This window comes from Thalassophryne amazonica, chromosome 4 (assembly GCF_902500255.1).
Source record: "Thalassophryne amazonica chromosome 4, fThaAma1.1, whole genome shotgun sequence".
NCBI lineage: Eukaryota > Metazoa > Chordata > Actinopteri > Batrachoidiformes > Batrachoididae > Thalassophryne > Thalassophryne amazonica.
This window is the reverse complement of record NC_047106.1, coordinates 82273043-82292646: the sequence shown is the minus strand read 5'-3', so window position 1 is coordinate 82292646 and position 19604 is coordinate 82273043. Positions and strand designations below refer to the sequence as shown.

General features: G+C 44.8%; 1 protein-coding gene across 4 annotated transcripts in view; it reads left to right on the top strand.

The window, feature by feature from the left end:
• The window catches only part of baz1b (bromodomain adjacent to zinc finger domain, 1B), an 81667-nt gene that overhangs the window by 28112 nt on the left and 33951 nt on the right, over window positions 1–19604 (top strand). For all 4 annotated transcript variants that reach the window (XM_034168170.1, XM_034168167.1, XM_034168166.1 and 1 more), the window contains exons 6-9: window positions 15169–15366; window positions 15458–15643; window positions 15738–17040; window positions 19373–19552. In XM_034168170.1, the coding sequence (XP_034024061.1) occupies window positions 15169–15366; window positions 15458–15643; window positions 15738–17040; window positions 19373–19552 (1867 nt within the window). The remainder of the gene's footprint in view (window positions 1–15168; window positions 15367–15457; window positions 15644–15737; window positions 17041–19372; window positions 19553–19604) is intronic.

Here is a 19604-nt window from a genome sequence, read left to right as displayed (position 1 = left end):
CACTCATGCTACCAGTGAACATTACATCTACCTCATCAAGTACAGTACCTGCATGACCTTGCTACGAAAGGTTTCGCAAAACAAATTAAGAGAGCGTAAATCCGAGGACAAAATGATCCTCAGCCTTGAAGCACCTAGGCTTACCCTCGAACTTGAAGGACACCTCCGGGGGTCATTTAATCCTCATACTGGCTCTGCCACCACCTCCTTCGACAGATGAAACCATCTGTCAGAAGTCGACCCAAGGATCAAAGTGGACCACGAGCAAAACTGCAGTGGTCCCCATAAAACAACGTGACTTCGGAACCAGAGAGGGCTCCGAAACTGCCTGAAAATCGGGGAAATAAGTTCAAACCCAGACAGTGGGAGAAGCCCACCACATGGGAAGATCACCCCAATGACCGACGTGAGTACCCAGGTGACCGATCCCAAGGATGGCAGGGTTCTAGCCACCCACATCAGGGACCACCTGGATGCAACAATAAGAGCCCTCGGAACCAAGACTCCAGAGAAAGAGAACCGGCCCAAGGACTCAGGTAAATATGTGGACTCAAGCCTCCACCAAGAAATCCAGAAGATCATGAAAGGCCTCCTCCAGGAATTTAAGCCAAAAAGAAAGCTAATGTGCTGTGTGGGTAAACCGCCATAGCTCAACCACACACCCGGTGTCTTCACAAACTCGCCGAGGTGTCTGAGGAAGACCTATACGGAGTGTAGACAACCCGTTAGCGTCACCATCTCAGGATCCAAATGCTGAGAACCTGTACCTTTCAGATGGGGACCAAGAACCAGGAGAGACCAAGTCTGGTCCTCCCAGTGCCATCTTGGTAGTCCAGGTTGATCAGGACAAGAGATTACGCGCTGATATCAGCGTCGTTATAACTGGACAACCACCCGTACGGAAATTCTTAGGCAACCTCTCTGAGAAGGGGATTGCAAATAAATTTTATTTTTCCCTAATCTGGGGAAACTCACTAAGACATGAGGCTCTTCTGGACACTGCTGCTGCTGTCACCTTCATGTCTACCTCACTGTTTAAACAACTGCAGGTAGTAGCAGCACGGCAGGGCCAACAGAAACCTCAAACTATCGCCGTGTTCGTTGGACATCCAGCCTACACGAACAACCCCGGCAACTTTGTCCTCAGTGACTCTGGTCAACATCACTGTCGGACCATGAGTCTGGTAAATCCCGTGTACATATCAGCACTCAACACCATTCCTTCCTCATAGGGAAAGATTTTCTCAACCGATTTGACCCCTCATCGATTTCAAACGGTTAAAACCTGTGGGCACAGGTCCGTCACCTCCACCCCCTGAGGTGGACTCATCCGGCACAGCCCCATGTTATGCCATTGGAGCCAAGATGATACAGAACCCCCAAGCGACACGGTCCACTGCGGACATGCCGTCTGCTGTGACCCGCAGAATGCTTATGGTCCCCCAGATGCACACTGGCTGAGAAGGACTCTTTCTCTGTAAGCTGTCAGAGGACAATAATGTGAGTGAGTACTGCCCTCTGGTAGTAGATGGGTCTCCATTTGGAAAACACCACACAGTTGCTGACGTAGCTCTGGCTCTTGGGCCAAAAGATCAGCCATTAGTCAAAGTCTGACTCATTGAGCAAATCAATCCAGACATTCTATATGTGGAAAAATCTTTCCATTTTCCAAAGGACCCTCTACCCAGACCGTACTCAAGGCAAGTGGAATCTGCACACTCAGAATGCGCTGGAACAGACGAGAATTGAACCACCACTCTTAGTCGTTTCAGTCCTTACCATGCTCTGTCTACATAGGAGGTGACCCTCCTTGTCCGATTGGAGGTGCAGGTTGACAGTCAGTCCAGGTCCTCTGGTCCTTAACCAGAGCACCGCGATGACCCTGCTTACTCCAATCCGGCGTATCTAAGTCTGGAAATTGATCCCCGATGCATGGCAGGTAGTGAGTGATGGTCACATCACGATACCCGCCAACCTGAAAAATGCACCACTCCACCTCATGATACATCCAGGACAACGGCTCTGACACTCAGTCAGTCTTCCAGCCATCCCAGCTCTTCACCAAACTGGGACTATCTCTGGAAGCCACTCACACTTCTGAGCCTAGGAAGTTGGACAACCCGCTTGATGGTGCATAACGATGCTGGCAAAGAGATCCTGATTCACAAAGCCACCCCACTGGGCTGGTTAATCAGCACTGAATCCAGGACTTTGAGCTGAACATCCCAGTTTCTTGGCCAAGTCCCTCCATCTCTTCTTCCTGTTCACACCGGGGGGTTGTTTTTTTCCAAACCCTCAGGAGCAGGTTGTTGTATTTCCAGCGGACATCTCCGAGGAAGACGCTGTCAGCAGAATAGACCTTGATGACCACTGACCACATGGGACCTCCAGACCCTCACGGTCGACTCGCAAAGCAAAACGAATGCTGGAAATGACACTGACCAGCTCTGAACCTTAACGCAGGTTCTCATTCTGAATTTCCATCTCAGATAGAACAAGTCGTAGCAGCAGCAGATGCCTTAAACAATGATGAGGAACGAGGATGTCTAGGAGACCTACTCTATAATACAGAGCGTCCTTTCCTAATGATTCGTTTGAATTGTGGACTCACCCACATCCACTCTGTGCGCATCCCAACTCCTCACAAATGCCACTGCCCACCTTCGTGCGACAGTAACAAAATTCCTCTGGCATCCTATGAAACCCGTACAGAAATCATAGATGACTTATTGGAAAAAGGGATCATAAGACCGTGCAACAGCACCTATTCAGCCCCTGTATGCCGGTAATCAAACCAAACGGTAAGTGGAGACTTACCATTGATTACTGCAAACTCAACCAACAGGTGTTGCTATCTGATGGGCCGAGACTCGGTTAGAGCAGGAACTTCCTAAAGTAAAAGACGCAAAATACTTTTCCACGCTCGACGTGCCTCCGGGTTCTGGACAATCCCTGTCCATGAAGATGATCAACACAAACTGGCATTCACCTTCGCCAACCGCCAGTACACTATCACCAGGTGCCCTTTGGCTATGCCAACTCACCTGCTGAATTGAACATCTTCTTGAACAAGGCGTGTCCCGATGCAAACGAGCTGAGGCACCCATATCTATGTTGATGATGTCCTAATGGCGAAACCCAACATTAGACACCATTTGGATGAGATAGACCACATCCTGATCCAACTCCACGAATGCTGGTGCAAAAAATCTCACTTTCAAAGTGTCAGTGATGTCGGACCAAGGTCAACTATGTGGGCCATCCTTGTCGACCAGACGGAGTTGCAACCACAAGTTGGACGAGTCCAAGGGATCACCAACATCAAAAACGCCTACGAACCTAACAGACACTGCGCAGCTTTCTGGGAGTGTGCATAGAAGTGTGCAACTACTCCCCGCCAATCATTGAAAACTATGCCGATTTGGCGAAACCACTGACAGACCTGCTCAAAATTGATACGCCGTTCCTATGGTGAACCCCAAGAACAGCCATGCAGGCCTCTGAAAGACAAAACTCTGCTCAGCCCCATGCCTTCATAACCCTGATTGTAGCAAGGAATTCCACCTACAGGTGGGATTCTCCAATCAGTGCCTAAGCGTGGGACTGTACCAGGTGTACGACAAAGATAGGCGAGTGGTCGTATACGTGAGCAAAATGCTACAACCGCCGGAACTTAAATTCAGTGACTGCGAAAAGCCCTACTAGCAACAGTCTGGGCCGTGAAACATTTCGGACAGTCATTGTAGAAATCAATCACCAACCAGTGTCATTCCTTAACAGTCAAAGACTGTGAGAAGGTGTAGTAACAAACTCACGAGTTGCCTTGTGGTTGATGGCACTGCAAAGCTTTGACATGGAGGTGCGGTACGCACAAGACCGCTAAACTACCCTGGGCACAGGGTTAGCTGCTTGCCAGTGCTGCACCGCAGACACACCGGCTGCAAACCCATTTAACGAAGACGTGTCACCACCCGACTCCCCTAATCACCATGATCACTGCGTACGCGAACGGCTGCTCATTTCACCACGAAACAGTCGCCCGGGCAGGAGTGGGGGTCGCATGGATTGACCACACCACATGAGCCACAAAAATTCCAGCTGGGACCACAGTCCTCTCAGTATGCCAAAATTGCGGCCATACTCGTAACATGCCAGTTAGCTGTGGCGCAAAATGTCAAAACATTTGCTATGCAACAGATTTTGAAGTATGCATGCCTTAGCTTTCTGTGCCATCTACCCTGCTGGAAATGCAATGGTTTCATGACCTCCAACAAGAAATTGGTCAAACACAAAGAAATGTTTGCGGCTTGTGATCACCTCATAACCACGCACAACCTCCAGATACACTGGAAAAAGGTTAGAGGTCACTCCCGCACACCAGGTCAAGGCAAAGAATTTAATGACTTGGCTGACACACTAGCCAAGCAAGGTGCTCTAGACAGCACGCCGTGGGCATTCAATGAGGCACTTTTGCCCCACCCACCCACCCATGCTGTATCAGTAGTGACTCGTGCCAGGACTGCTGCCGCAGACCCTGCCACAACTCCCGACCCTGCCACAGCTCCCGTCCCCACAACAGCCTTGGTCGCTCCAGATTTCTCCGACTCCGACCTGACTTCACTCCAGGCTCTGGATCCGGCCATAAACAAAATGGTGCTACACCTCACTGATCCTCGAGTTCACCCACTCACTAAGGATGATTTTGCTTCTGTCCCTGACTTGAGACAGCTGTACCACGCCCAAGAAAACCTTCAGGTGCTCCGTGGCATCTTGTTCTATGCTTCCGAGGATCTCTCTTCACCTGCGTTAGTGGTTCCTCGTAACCACCGGGGGGTGATGTTGATGCACGCATGCGCAGGTCACAGAGGAGCGAAACCAACATACAGTGCGATATGATAGGTGGCATATTGGCCAAAAATGCAGAAGGATGTAAGCGATTACATCAAAGGCTGCTTGGTCTGTTGCCTATTCCAACCTGTGAACCCGATTCACAGAGCTCCCTTACAAAAAAAGAGGTATTTCCTTCCCTTGGTCAGCTCTACAAATCGACTGGGTAGGAACCCTCACAAAGTCTGCAAGAGGAAACAAATATTTCCTCACTGTCACATGTGACTTCACCAAATGGCTGGAATGTCTACCGGCTCCGAACGATACAGCCTTCACGACAGCCTATTTATTGATGAATCACATCTTTTCACGATTTGGACTACCTATTCGCATAAACTCGGATAGAGGCACCCACTTCACCAGCGAAGTCATGCAACAGCTCTGGCAAGTGCTGGGGGTAAAGGCGAACTTCCACATCAGCCACCACCCTCAGTCGTCAGGACAGGTGGAAAGGGCCAACCGAACTGTGGTGACCATCCTGCGCAAATATGTGGCAGACAACCACAGAGCCTGGGATGTGAAACTTCCCCTGGTCCTCATGGCCATCGGGCGACCCCTCACGAATCGACGGGGTTCTCCCCTTTTCAAATGATGACAGGCCATCAAATGACTCTCCCCCTCCACCTGCTATACCAGCCAGGGGAGGCAAACATTGCGACAGCGTATACGGCTCAACAATACATGACTGACCTGACTGAACATCTGAAAGCCACCTTCTCCTTTGCTCAAAAATACTTGAACAAAAGCCCAGAAGGTTGAAAAGCCTACTATGACCAGAAGGCATCCCACCATGAGATACAAGTGGGGGACAAGGTTGGGTACTACTCATTCGGGCAACCCAGCCAGAAAACAACCAGGTTAACTTGCAAATTGCTACCCCGTTGGACTGGACCGTATTTGGTGACTGACAAACTCTCTGCCGTCGTATACCAAATCAAGGTCAGCAAGGGTCAAAGAGAACCAGTTTTCAAATGGGTACACCGCAAGCAAATTAAGTCTCACAAAAACTCCATGGGACTCGCCAGGGACGTCACAGACGCCGATAGAACTTAAAACTCATTAGGTCGAGAGGACGCAAAGAAGGAATATCGACACCTGCGGCGTCTCAAACAATCGAATCACAGCGACCAGAGACAATTAAGAAAATAACTTTAACCTCCAACAAGACAAATAAAACTCAGGTGATCTCACCAGCACCACCGTAGTGGGGGTGAACCACCACATGAATTCCGGCCTCAACATCAAAAAGAAAGAGGGTACAGCCTAACACTCTATTTAAGAATCAGTCAGATAGCTTAACTCTGTGTTATAAGCCAGAAAAGCAAAAGAAAATCTCTGACCACTTTAAAGACTAAATTTTCTTACCATGTTTGTTGTTTGCCAGGATGACCTGGCTCGTGACCCTGCCTGCTCCTCAGCACAAGCGTCGCCAATAGCTCCCCAGACATGGTTGAATTCGGACCAGAATCGGGCATCGTCCTGAGGACCAGCCCGGCTTATTGTGAAAAAAAGTAACAACGGCCGCTTGCACACACAGAGGGTGTTCGTCAGGCTCGACCCCACAGAAGTGTACAGGGCCACCTTCACCAGCAGTGCAGTGACCTGGTCTCCTGGGCAGGTAGCTGGGTGGACCAAGTCTGTCCTGAAGCATGCTGAGGCAGACATAGTCCACATGCTACACACCAGATGGAGAAGTTCATGGTAACGCAAGCAGAACTGAGTGGACTCGACAAAAGAGAGAAGAGGTTCATTGGAGGGTCTGCTGTGCAGCCTCAGCTGTAGGATCCCTCTTCCAGTTTTGGCTTATCAGCAGTTAACACCCGTCCACACTATCAACAGTAAAGGACACGTAGCGAGCTCCAAGAGGTAATCCCTGAAATACAGGCTCGCTTACCATACAGAGAGAAGGTCTTGAGACCATCGTACAAAACGTACTAGACACCATGGTAGTCCTTAACACCCATCCCAACAGGCTCAAAAAGACCGTGGGCGTAATTGACCAACTAACGTCATAGTGTGCAGTAGAACTATGCAACCACACAGATGTGTAATATGCTCATGGCAGACATGCCAGGGATGTCGGATCTTTCCCATTGCAGCCTCGCCGTCGGTAGGATTCCATCCACCCTCCATTGTCCCCTTAACCCTGGTCCACCAGTTTCTCGAGTCCGCAACTCATTCTAGTCAGCCCGCTACAAGCTCACCTTGCATACGCATTGGGAAGCTCTATCCCAATCTATGTGAGATCCAGAGGATCTTGAAATGGCGTTTCTAATTAACTTACCAATTGTCGCTACTGCAAAACATCTACAGGCTCAAAAGTGTCATGAACGTTGGTCTCTGGCAAGGAGACAATCACCTTAAGATCCACACACCACCCTTAGTGGCTATTCAACGACACTAATCCTGAGCTATACTTAGTGCCGAATCTCAAAATGTGCACTGTCACAAGAGACATCCATTATTGTGTCCCAGCAAACCGTTTATTCGAGATGACACCGCCCTGCATCTTGCGGTCTAAAAACAGTTACTGGGACAAATCGCTGTCCAACGACCATCACGCCGTTCAGCCAAGTCCGGACACTCAGGTAGAGATAGTAGGACAACGCTGGTTAGTCAACACCCCTGAAAAATCAGCCCCTACTGGTGTAAGGACCGTCATGACACGTCGACTCGTATCGAACTCTTGCGAAAAACTTTGTGGGTCACGGTAACCGAAAACGCCCTGCTCTGTATTGGTGAGGTACTCTCTATCACCTGCATCCTGACGATACGAAGGAGCCATTGAAGTGTCCGACTTTTTACAATCAAACCCGCTATCGTAATAGACCAACAGACTCTGGAGAAAAAGTATGAGGGTTCTCAAGTCATCAATGTCGCCCCAATAGATAACACTTTGAAAGAGATTCGAAATCAAGATCTCAAAACCTACCAAGCCCTATCGTATGCTTGGTCTATTCCTGACACACTGTTGTTTGTAGCCACAATCGTCGGTTACTTGACTACCCTCGGCTTAGCTCTGTGGGCGCGCAGATAGCCAATACCTTCAGAACGGTATAAACCAGGTGTTCTCGAGCCCTCGCCAAACTAGCCGAAGAGAACGACATGCGGCTGAACAGTCTGAAGATATTGAAGCTAACCCAAATTTGGACCAAGAACACGAAGCCGACCAGGTATCTGAGCTACTAAATTTGGAGTAGCCAAACATGCTGCGAATAATGTGAATAATTAGGCAAATGTAGGGTGTGGTACCATAGTCGAACCACTTTAGCATGTAGTAGTCACCCTAAGCCACTCTGCTAGTCTGATACTAACCCTCCTCAGCCTCACCACCAGTGGAAGACGTCACCCACCGACCGTCACAGCCTTCCTTGTCTTGGTGATTCAACATTGGAGACCCAAAGTCGAATCGAGTGGGGGAATGTAGTGGAAAGCTGTGATCAAACAACCAACATCTTAAGCTTGCTTTAAGATGAGGCCATTGGGTTTCTTCAAAGAAAGATAAACTCCATACAGCAGGGCCTGGTATATCTCCAGGTGTCAAAGAGGAGACACTTTAAGCCCTGCTCAGCTTGGATCTGTCAACAAAATCCACCATATTCAGTATTTAAAACTCCCCCAAAGTGCATTCCACATGTAGCGGTGAATTCTTATCAATTCCCCAAACCAGACACAACTCTGCACCCCTTTCACAGCTCTGCTAGATAAATATAAAATCTAACCATGGAACAAGAGTGACCCCTGTGGGATGATTGGGAAGGACAGGATTGATTTCCTGCAAGACTCCAACTCCTAATTTCATTTTAAAAAAGGAAACTTTCATTGTATTGTTGTAGCAAAAGAACAGAGGCAAAAAAAGAGAAAGGTAACATGTCACTCTTTCTATTTATGCATGAAAGTATATTTGACCGTGCTATACTCTGTTCATTGGGGATGTTTACTTAGTGTGTTCTTATATATTTGTGTGTGGTATATAATTCCAGGTAAACCAGTTACAAGATTTATTCTGCAGGACTTGGTTTGGTTCAAAGCGGAATGTTGGAACCACGCTTATATATATATATATATATATATATATATATATATATATATATATATACTAGACAAAGGAAACTCCAGAAACTTACCCAGAATTCTTGGGGTGGAGCTTATTAAACCTTTAAAAGAGCTCGCGCCCGGGAATTCGCTCTTACTCTTACACTCTTCACTCTTCTCTCTCCACTTTTCCTTGAGTCTAAAGATGCGCCTAGCCGTCAGTAGAAAAAGATTTGACTTTGTCTAAAGGCCAGGTGCTACTTAGACTTATTCTTGTTTGGCGTACCGACAAGAATTACTTTATTTTTCCAACATGTAACTTTTGCAACCTTTGTCAAGTTAAACGCGCCGGCGCGTTTAACTTCCTTTTCCAATTTTCAAATTAAAACCTTTTTCTTCTTCAAACTCCAATTCCTTTTAACGAAAATTTTTTTTCTAAAGTCAGCTATTCTTGCATTGAATCCTGATTTGACCAAGTTTCAAAAAGGCGACAACGAAAGACGAATTTTTGTTTTTGATAGAGAATAAAGACGCTCAACCTTTATTCTGATGAGGCCAGATTCCTGAGCGCTGCAGAGAAAAACATCCAAGTCAGCTGAGACGTTCAACAGCGACTTGAACTGCCGCGGCGAAACCACAGCACAATAACAGAAATCATCCCCGCCACTGACGAGACCGAGCGGGTCGGACCGGCAGAGCCTCTTTGTCAAGGTCCCTGACGAAGCTCTGTGGCGGACAGGGCGTCTACACAAGACTCTGAATTCGTCCGCAGGGTTGAGCTCCCCGGTAAAACTCTGTGCACACTATGTTCAGATTTAATCAACAAAACCTTGGAAGAACACTGCAAGACAAAGAAACATGTCATCAAATTAATCTGTTATAGGAGTACTAAGTTCTCTCATGAGTCAAGTGTCTTTCTTTAAACCATTCAAAAATGAGAAAACATATCTTGCCTGCATGCTGAAATACGGCTGCATCCATTTTATTTTTATTTTGGTTAATTTCATAGACTGTGGTATAGCCGGTGCACAGGATGTGTGCTTTTTTAATGTTAGTATGCTGTATGTGCCTATGGTGTTTTCCTGCTGACTCACATAAGTAGTTTGGGTACAAACTCACATGGTGTGATTTCAGAATTTATTATGGGGCAATAATTTGTAAGCATACGCTTTACATGTAAATATTAATAAAATCACTTTTATACCACAGTTTGTTTTGATAGGTTTTAATCTCTTTAAATGGTGTACACATACTTGAATGAAGTTTCAGTATATTTCAAAGCTCATTGCAGGTTAAGGAAAGACACTTAAAGAATAGTTTTGACAAGTTCAGTGATATCTGTCCAATGCTATGGTCTTTATAGTAAGTACATAAGAGATGAGATTTATTGTCATTATTACACGAGTGCAACAATGAAATTACGTTTACACTCCAATTACCTCAGACAAAATACAGCAATTAGTCCGCAATTATTACTAGTTTACTGTAATAATGGCACACATCAGAATTAAAGACAACATACACATTTGACATTGTTTATGTGCACTAAACTTGAAACAGTCCGTCATCTGAATTGGATTCAAAGTGGGTGAAGGCTGCAGCAGCAGTAAAAACTGCGCTGCCTTCGATGTGACAGGAAGCCAGGGTGAGGGGAGTGGAGAGACAAGGAGGGGAGTAATAAGGATGGAGGGAGGGAGACATGCATTGGTGCAGATGAGTTAAGTTTCTGTCCCGTGTGGGTGTAAAGTCTGACGTTGCTAGGCAACAGCTGGCTTGGGGGGATAGATGAGAAGGGGGAGCTGAATTCCTTCACCAAGGGCCGCAGATTCTTCTGGGGGGAAGAGCAGGGCATTTGACCTTCATGAGCCGATAAGGCTGCCATGTTGATGTTAGGCAGAGAGATACAGAATTCCATTTACTGCATCTCTGACCATCTAGAGTTCAAATTTTGAAGAATATTCTCCAGTCCTCAGCAGCACATTCCTTTGCAATGCAGCAATATGCTCCAAGGTGGTATTCATTTTGCGCTTCAGTTCAAGAGTTCACGCAGTCTGAGATTACACGGCATTGCCCAACTCATTAATCATGACGGACAGATGAGGGGACGAGATGTTAGCAGCCGTCTTGCTAATGTTTCTGTAGGTCAGGGCAGCACATAAACCAATCAGCACCAAACCTCCCACCATAAAAGCAAATAGAAATAAATTCTCAATGTCTTCCACAGAGTGTGGAGCCAAGCATGCCACACTCCATCTCTCTCAGGCGTCGAGAGCATAGCCCACTGGGTAGGTTCCATCAGGGCATTCAGGGTCCCCCAGCCCTGATTTCCTTATTGAAAAAAAAAAATGGTGTCAATAGCTCTGAGAGACCAGTTGATCAATTCCATGGTTAATCCAAATCTTAATTTGAAGAATTCACAGTCTGGTGAAGATGGGACTTTGAAGGTCAGAGCCGAGATGGAGAACAGAAAAGAGGAGAGGGGAGGAATGCGACCGTCCTTGCCGGAGTCCTAAGCTGATATGCTATGGCTCTAAGCAGGTATCGCTGAAGGTCTACATGGACAGATTCTGTTATTGCAGTCAGGTTTCACATACCCCAACATACAAAAGTATGAAATGAAAATTCATGAAATTGGGTCTCTAGTGGCCCCAAAATGCTTTTAAACTTCAAAACTGTGGGCCCCCACCAGGAGCACTGCCCCTGGACCCGGCTGGGGCCTACGGCGACCCCTCTGATTTTCTTTTTTTTTTTTTTTTTTTTTTGCCCATTTTTATCCTTGTTTCTCCCTTCAATATGTTGCAGTTTGAAAGAGGAACAACTTCAATACTTTGCACAAAAAGCACCCCAGAAATTATGTTTCCACCCCAATGCTTCATGGTTGGGATGGTGTTCTTGGGGTTGTTCTCATCCTCCAAACACACTGAGTGGAGATGATACCAAAAAGCTCTATTTTGTTCTCATCTGACCACATGACCTTCTCCCTTGCCTCCTTTGGATCATCCAGATGGTCACTGGCAAACTTCAAATGGGTTTGTACATGTGCTGGCTTGAGTAGGGGGACCTTGCTGCCCTGTAGGATTTTAAACCATGACGGCGTAGTGTGTTACTAATGTAATCTTTGCGATTGTGGTCCCAGCTCTCTTCAGGTCATTGACCAGGTCCTCCCGTGTAGTTCTGGGCTTTCTCAGAATCATCCTTACCCCACGAGGCAAGACCTTGCATGGAGCCCAAAACTGGGAAAGACTGACAGTCATCTTGTTTCTTCTTTTTTCTAATAATTGTGCCAACAGTTGTTGCCTTCTCACTAAGCTGCTTGTCTGTTGTCCTGGAGCCCATCCCAGTCTTGTGTAGGGCTTCAATTTTGTCCCTGGTGTCCTTAGACGGCTCTTTGGTCTTTGTTATGGTGCATAGGTTGGCGTGTGATTGTGTGTGGACAGATGTCTTTTATACAGGTAACAAGTTCAAACAGGTACAATTAATATAGGTAAAGCGTGCAGAATAGGAGCGCTTCTTAAGAAAAAACAGGTCTGTGAGAGCCAAAATCTTTGCTGGTTGGTAGGTGATCAAATGCTTATTTCATGCAGTAAAATGCAAATTATTTAAAAACCATACAATATGATCTTCTGAATTATTATTATTTTTTTGTAGATTCTGTCTCTCACAGTTGAAGTGTACCTATGATTAAAAATTAGACCTCTCCATTGTTTGTAGGTGGAAAAGCTTGGAAAATCGATAGTGTATCAAATAGGGATAGACCAAAAATCAAATGGGCAGACGATCAGCTTATTTGATCATTTATAAACAAGTGAGAAGGGCCTTAGATTTTGGTGTGCGTCACTGATCCTTTGAGGTCAAGAGGTTCCAAACAGTCGAATGTGAACTTTAAATAGCAGTCCAGTCCAAAATTGTTTTCAGTCAACTTGCAAAAAGAGATTGTTGTTGAACAGTCTTAACAGTGGAGTCCTTATCTGACCCCGCGCACTGACTTCTTCGTGTACAGATTGCCATCTGCTTTCCTCAGTCCAACGAAAAACCGCAACAGAAATTTGTCAAACTCTTCATTTGCCAGTGGTTGTCCTTCAGCTAGAGACATCCCAGCAAATACTGCAAATGCCTCTAGGCTGTTTACAGCATACTGATGATAATAAGCTTGATCAAATTGACATCTGAAAAGGAATGACATCCATTATGAACTGGTTTGGTTACCTAAAAAGCAGCGATGCACATATAAACTTTTTTTAATAAGTTGCAAGGTAAGCTGTTGTCGTCAATGCAGACATACTTTATGCACAGTTAAATGTTCTTTAAAATGAAATATACGAGGTCTGTCCATCAAGTATAGGTCCTTTTTATTTTTTTCAAAAACTATATGGATTTCATTCATATGTTTTTACGTCAGACATGCTTGAACCCTCGTGCGCATGCGTGAGTTTTTCCACACCTGTCGGTGACGTCATTCACCTGTGAGCACTCCTTGTGGGAGGAGTCGTCCAGCCCCTCATCGGAATTCCTTTGTCTGAGAAGTTGCTGAGAGACTGGCGCTTTGTTTGATCAAATTTTTTCTAAACCTGTGAGACACATCGAAGTGTACACGGTTCGGAAAATTAAGCTGGTTTTCAGTGGAGTGAGTTTATGAGAAATTGTTTAACAGCTGGACATGTTCCAACTTGTCCTTGAGGCTTCCAACGGAGGTGTTTTTTCCTGTGGCAGAGTGTCGTGGCGGCTGCGAGCTGACGCTGCAATCCGCCCGCACGTCTTTCATTAAAAAAATCTCCTTTAACAGTGGAATATTCGGATAAAATGCTGAAACCGACTTCTTCTGAAACTTTTCTGTTCTCTCACGACGTCCTGGATCAATAGAGCCTGAAATGTGGAGGTTTTCAGCTTGAAACAGGCTGATGATGGCGCCTGGGAGCGCTGCACGACGTCTTACTCCGTGGGAAGTCCTTAAAGCGACAGTATCACCTCAAAATCTCATCAGCCGTTAAAATTTTCACCGAAAACCAGCTTAATTTTTCGAACCGTGTCCACTTCGATGTGTCTCACAGGTTTAGAAAAAATTTTGATCAAACAAAGCGCCAGTCTCTCAGCAACTTCTCAGAAAGGAATTCCGACGAGGGGCTGGACGACTCCTCCAACAAGGAGTGCTCACAGGCGAATGACGTCACCGACAGGCGTGGAAAAACTCACGCATGCGAACGAGGGTTCAAGCATGTTTGACGTAAAAACATATGAATGAAATCCATATAGTTTTTGAAAAAATAAAAAGGTCCTATACTCTATGGACAGACCTCGTACGAGGTCTATTAGAAAAGTATCCAACCTTTTTTTTTAATTTTTTGCTAAAACCATATGGATTTGAATCACGTGTGATTGCATCAGCCAAGCTTGAACCTTCGTGCGCGTGTGAGTTTTTTCACGCCTGTCGGTTGCGTCTTTAAACTGGCTGGAGCACTCCTTAATCTGTGTAATCCCCATAAAATCATCACTGAAAGCCATATGAAGTTTCCGAATGGTGTCCACCTGGAGATCTCACAGTTTCTGTAAAAATTTGATGCAGCAAAGCTCCAAATCGTTCAGACATTTATTCGCAATAAAAATCCGACGAGAGGGTTGGACCACTGCTCACACAAAGCCTGCTCACAGGCGAATGACACAACCGACAGGTGTGAAAAAACTCATGCATGCGCACGAAGGTTCAAGCTTGGCTGATGCAATCACACGTGATTCAAATCCATATGGTTTTTGCAAAAAATAAATGATCGGATACTTTTCTAACAGACCTCGTGTATATATACACACAAAGTATGCTGAAGTTAAAATGCTTCTATAGATGTTTCTATAGGCTTCAGTCATTATACTCTTCAAACTGGCTACATTATCAAATTTTATATTGTTTAATGTTGAAATCTCTAAATGGGGGGCAGCTAAATTTTGATTTTGTTTGCCATATCTCCCTGCTCGATAATGTATTTCTGCTACCCCGTTAATCACGACAGTTTATGTCTTAAACTATAAGCCGCTAATGTCACACTTAGCCTTTAAGGGAGTATGTAGTTGTAGTTTGAATGTGAAACATAGGATAGTTTATTTGCACAAATTTTCATATCTGCAAACAGTTTTTAAAGCTTTTATCGGCCAGTACTGATATTTTCCCCATAAAATTGTGCATCGCTAGTGTGAAGTATTTGCGGAGTTTGCATTTTTGTTGAACTGATGTTGGTGCTCTCAAACTTTCTTTTTTAGGTAATCAGTGATGTCCCAGCAGATAGTCTTTACAGAACTGAGCGGCCTCCAACCAAGGAAATCGTGCGCTACTTCATTAGACACTACGCGCTGAGGCTGGGAATGGGAGAGAGCGCCCCCTGGGTGGTTGAAGATGAGATGGTGAAAAAGTTTAACCTGCCCAGCAAATTCAGTGACTTCCTCCTTGATCCACAAAAAGTAATTGTATTTTCCTTCCTGTAACTTGATTTGAAAGATTGGGAGAGGAAGCCCCTTCTCTCCGTTATTCACTTATAATTTGTTTGTCAAGTTTTTAGCTGAAAATCCTTCCACCAAACGTAAAAGGGTGTCATCTCATGAGGCTAAACTTTTCAAGAGGCCTAAGCCACTTGACTCAGTGGGTGAGGATTCTGAAAATGACACAGGAGAACAAATGAAAAGGAATAACAGTGCTGTCACTGTGCCCATTACTCCCAACATCTGGGTCCATGTGCAGGTTAGCTAATGCATACATATTTACATTATAATGCTTGACTGAAGATTGAGATGTTCACTGTAAATCTCATGATGTCATGTTGTCTTTATTTCAGAAGATAAAAATGAATGGTTCCTCACTCAATGTAAAGAATGTGGGCAGTGCTTTAAAGGGAGAAACCAGAAACTCATTTCCCTCCACTTCAAAATCTGGCAAAAAATCAGATAAGAAGGAAGGGAAGAAGTCTGGAAAGAGCAATGTCCTAAAAGCCTCTAAGAAAGATGACAAACTTGTCAGTAAGACACCAAAGATGAAGCAGATGACTCTGCTGCATCTGGCAAAGAGCACTTGTGCTGGAAGCCCAAGGAAGAGAGCCCGCAGTACTATAATGGCCACACCTAAACTTGGAAAGCCGTTGCACCCTGTGGCTCTCCACCTCCTATGTTATTATAAGAAGAATAAGGGCAAAGAGGACAAAAAAAGCTCCCTTTCATGCATGATCTCCAAGGCTGCTAAGGCCTTGTCTCCAGATGATCGGGGCCGACTGCCAGAGGAGCTCAAGGAGCTGGTGCAGAAACGGTGGGAACTTATGGAGCAAAAAAAGCGATGGGCAGCCATGAGTGAAGAGGAGAAGCAGGAAGAGATGAAGAAAAAGCGTGAAGAACTCAAAGAAAAACTGCGAGAGAAGGCCAAAGAGAGACGCGAGAAGGAGATGTTGGTTCGCCGTGAACAATCGCGCAGATATGAGGATCAGGACATCCAAGGTGGAAAATCTCTGCCAGCATTCAAACTTGTTGACATGCCTGAGGGGTTGCCCAACACTCTTTTTGGTGATGTTGCTATGGTGGTGGACTTCCTTAACTGTTATGCGGGTCTCCTGATGCCAGATGACCAATATCCCATTACAGCAGTAGCTCTGATGGAAGCATTGGCTGGAGAAGGGACTGGGTTCCTCTACTTGAACCGTGTATTGGTGGTGTTGCTCCAGACGCTGTTACAGGATGAGCTGGCAGAAGGCTACCGTGAGCTTGACATGCCCTTATCTGAGATTCCACTTACCATGCATTCAGCATCAGAGTTGGCACGATTGTGCTTGCGTCCATGTGACGCTCATGGTGAAGAGAGTACTCAAAGTTCAGAGGATTCTGATTCTATGGGGAGTTTCGATGATGTAGTGTCCAGTGAGTTCTTGGAAAAACTTGAGACAGTTGAGGTGTTTGAACTCAGCCCCCAGGAGAAGGTCAACCTGTTGGTTGCGCTTTGCCACCGCATCCTTATGACGTACTCAGTTGAAGACCATGTTGATGCAATGCACCAACGGTCAGCTGAGCTGTGGAAGGAGCGGTTAGCGATGCTCAAGGAGGTCAATGATCGCAAGAGGGCTGAGAAGAAACAGCGTAAGGAAATGGAGGATAAAGGTAATAAAGCAAATTAATAGAATATTACATGCTGTAATAATGTAATGTTGAATCAGACATGTTTTAACCCTGCAATATGTTCTTGTAATATCTCTGGAGTGGATGCAATGATTATATGGTACTCAAGTCACCATGGTTTTAAAATGTATATTTGAAACTAGACGTCCATTGTTTTCTCCAGAATGGCAGTCGATTCATTTATTGCTTCAGGTCTGTGTGGCAGATTGGAGTGAGAATATTTGAGGGAGATGAAAGAAGAACCATTTGAATTTTGAAGAAATTTAAGATAAAGATTCAAGGAAATTAGGGACTACATCTCTCGGGTGGCTTGGGAACGCCTTGGGGTTCCCCCGAAGTAGCTGGAAGAGGTGTGTGTGTGGATCGGGAGGTCTGGGCGGCTTTGCTTGAGCTGCCCCCGCGACCCGACTCCGGATAAAGCGGAAGAAAATGGATGGATGGGTGGAAGTTAACAGATTCAGATCATAACCAAAATTTGCTCAACTCAAAAACTGCTAAAATGTCAAATAATGGTATACATTTCACAGTAAAAGTCTTTCCTGTTCTTTTAACATGTAGCTGTTGCTGTTTGACATTAAAATGTTTTTATTGTAGAGCAAACTCAGGAAAAGAAGTTGACGGCAGTAGTTTAACACATTTCACTTTTTTCAACAGAAGTGGTAGAACTTTCTAGTGTCTTTCAATTCATTTTTCCCCAGTATACACATCACAGTATGTGTTTGTGTTGCTGTTGATGGTTGAACAGCTTCCTAAAGTTGTCAATCCGAATGAAACTTATGGGGGGCAGATAGGCAGTTGATACTGCAAAATGCAATTTTTTTTTTTTTTCTTTTTATCAAGAAGTGACTCTTAGATTTGAAGCATATCTGGACTGCATGCTGTTGACCCCCAAAACTACTGCAAAATGTGAATAATCTGCAAACTATTAATGAAAATTTATGCAAACGGAATTGTCTGCAAGCCGTTAATAAGTCTTCACAATACCTGATGGCCATAGCTTGGCCTCAGGTAATAAGTTAATTTTGTTGTTGTAGAATAAAGTACCAGCATCCTTGGGTTTAGGGCGAGAAACAAATCTAGAGCAAACAAACACAGATGGACTTCTTTAAAAAATGCTGCGTTTCTTCAGCTACGGCAAGGACATAGTCTTCCAAAATACCGGACACTTTATGTGGCTACATTTTTATCAGGTTGTCATGGTGAGTCTGACTGAAATTATATCACTAGTAAGTTTAAAACTTCATATTTACTCTGTGTGAATGGTTTTAATATTTGAAGCAGTCTGAACTGTTCACATGAGGACTACAGCTTTCATTAGCTGCTGAGCCAATCGATGCACAGCAGCGCGTTACCTGTCTCCCTTTTGTTACCGGTTCATAATTTTTGGGCCCCAGCCGAAGGGTGATGAAAAAGTGGTATGGTATGAGTCGGCTATTTTGGCACCCGTTACTAAATCTGGATGTGAAAACGCATAAAATAGTGTGCTGGACTGCTCGGTGAAAATGAGGCTTTGAACACCTGATCAATAAAATCATCTGCTGAGGTGATTGGTAGCAAGGAAAACTTGTATGGACTTGGCATTTCATGACACGCTATTGCCCACCCCTGATGTAAAACCTCCCTACTGCAATATTCACCCAGAAGGAAACGGGTTGGGTTTAATGTTGCATGCTAATGGCATAGTACTTTTAGTAGCTATGGGTCGCCTGATCCATTAAGTCCTTTAATGCGTGATTACTGAGGAAAATAAGTTGCTCATAACTTTTAATGTCCACACCAAATGAAATGGAACACTCACTGTGCAGCCCCCCCAAAAATGATTTAATAAACACCTGCCTCTTATTTCATATACATTATACATTATTTCTGCTTTTCTTTTTTTTTTTTGTTTTTTTTTTTTGTTTTTTTTTTCTTTCTTTTAAATGAATGAAATAAATATTAGAACAAGCTGGTTCGGACTTGAAGAGAGGGGTGTGTTGGGGCTTCTTTTTTCACATGAACGAGCACTGCTGCTGCTAACATGGCGATACGCAGATAGGGACTTCATATTGTTGTTGCTGTTCTGGGTCTCTTCTATGGGTGACGTTGCACAGGCTTTGTCCAGTTTATAAACAGGCTATGGCAAACCCTCTAACAAATTTAATTAAAATTTGTTTTTAAGAACGCTTGATGATAAACCAATTTCTGACACACACTTTATTTCATAGTAACAATAGTCAGTCATTTTAAGGAAGTAAGTGAAATTGTGTAGCTTTGTAAAGTATTGTTTTTTTTTTTTGTTTGTTTTTTTTCCCCATGTTCTTGTTTCCTTTAGTTAAAGAAGAGGGAGCCACTGCCAAAGCAGAGAAGAAGAAAGAGGGGCTTAATAAGGAGGTCAAAAAGGAATTAAAGGGGGAAGCTGAGCCAGAGGACATGATTAGTTCAGTGAAAAACAGGCGGTTGATGGCCATCCAGGCTAAAAAGGAGAAGGAGGAGCTGGACAGGCAAAACAAAGGTGAGCTTGATGGCGAAACTGATAGTTAATGAAGTTCAGAATGTACATAGAA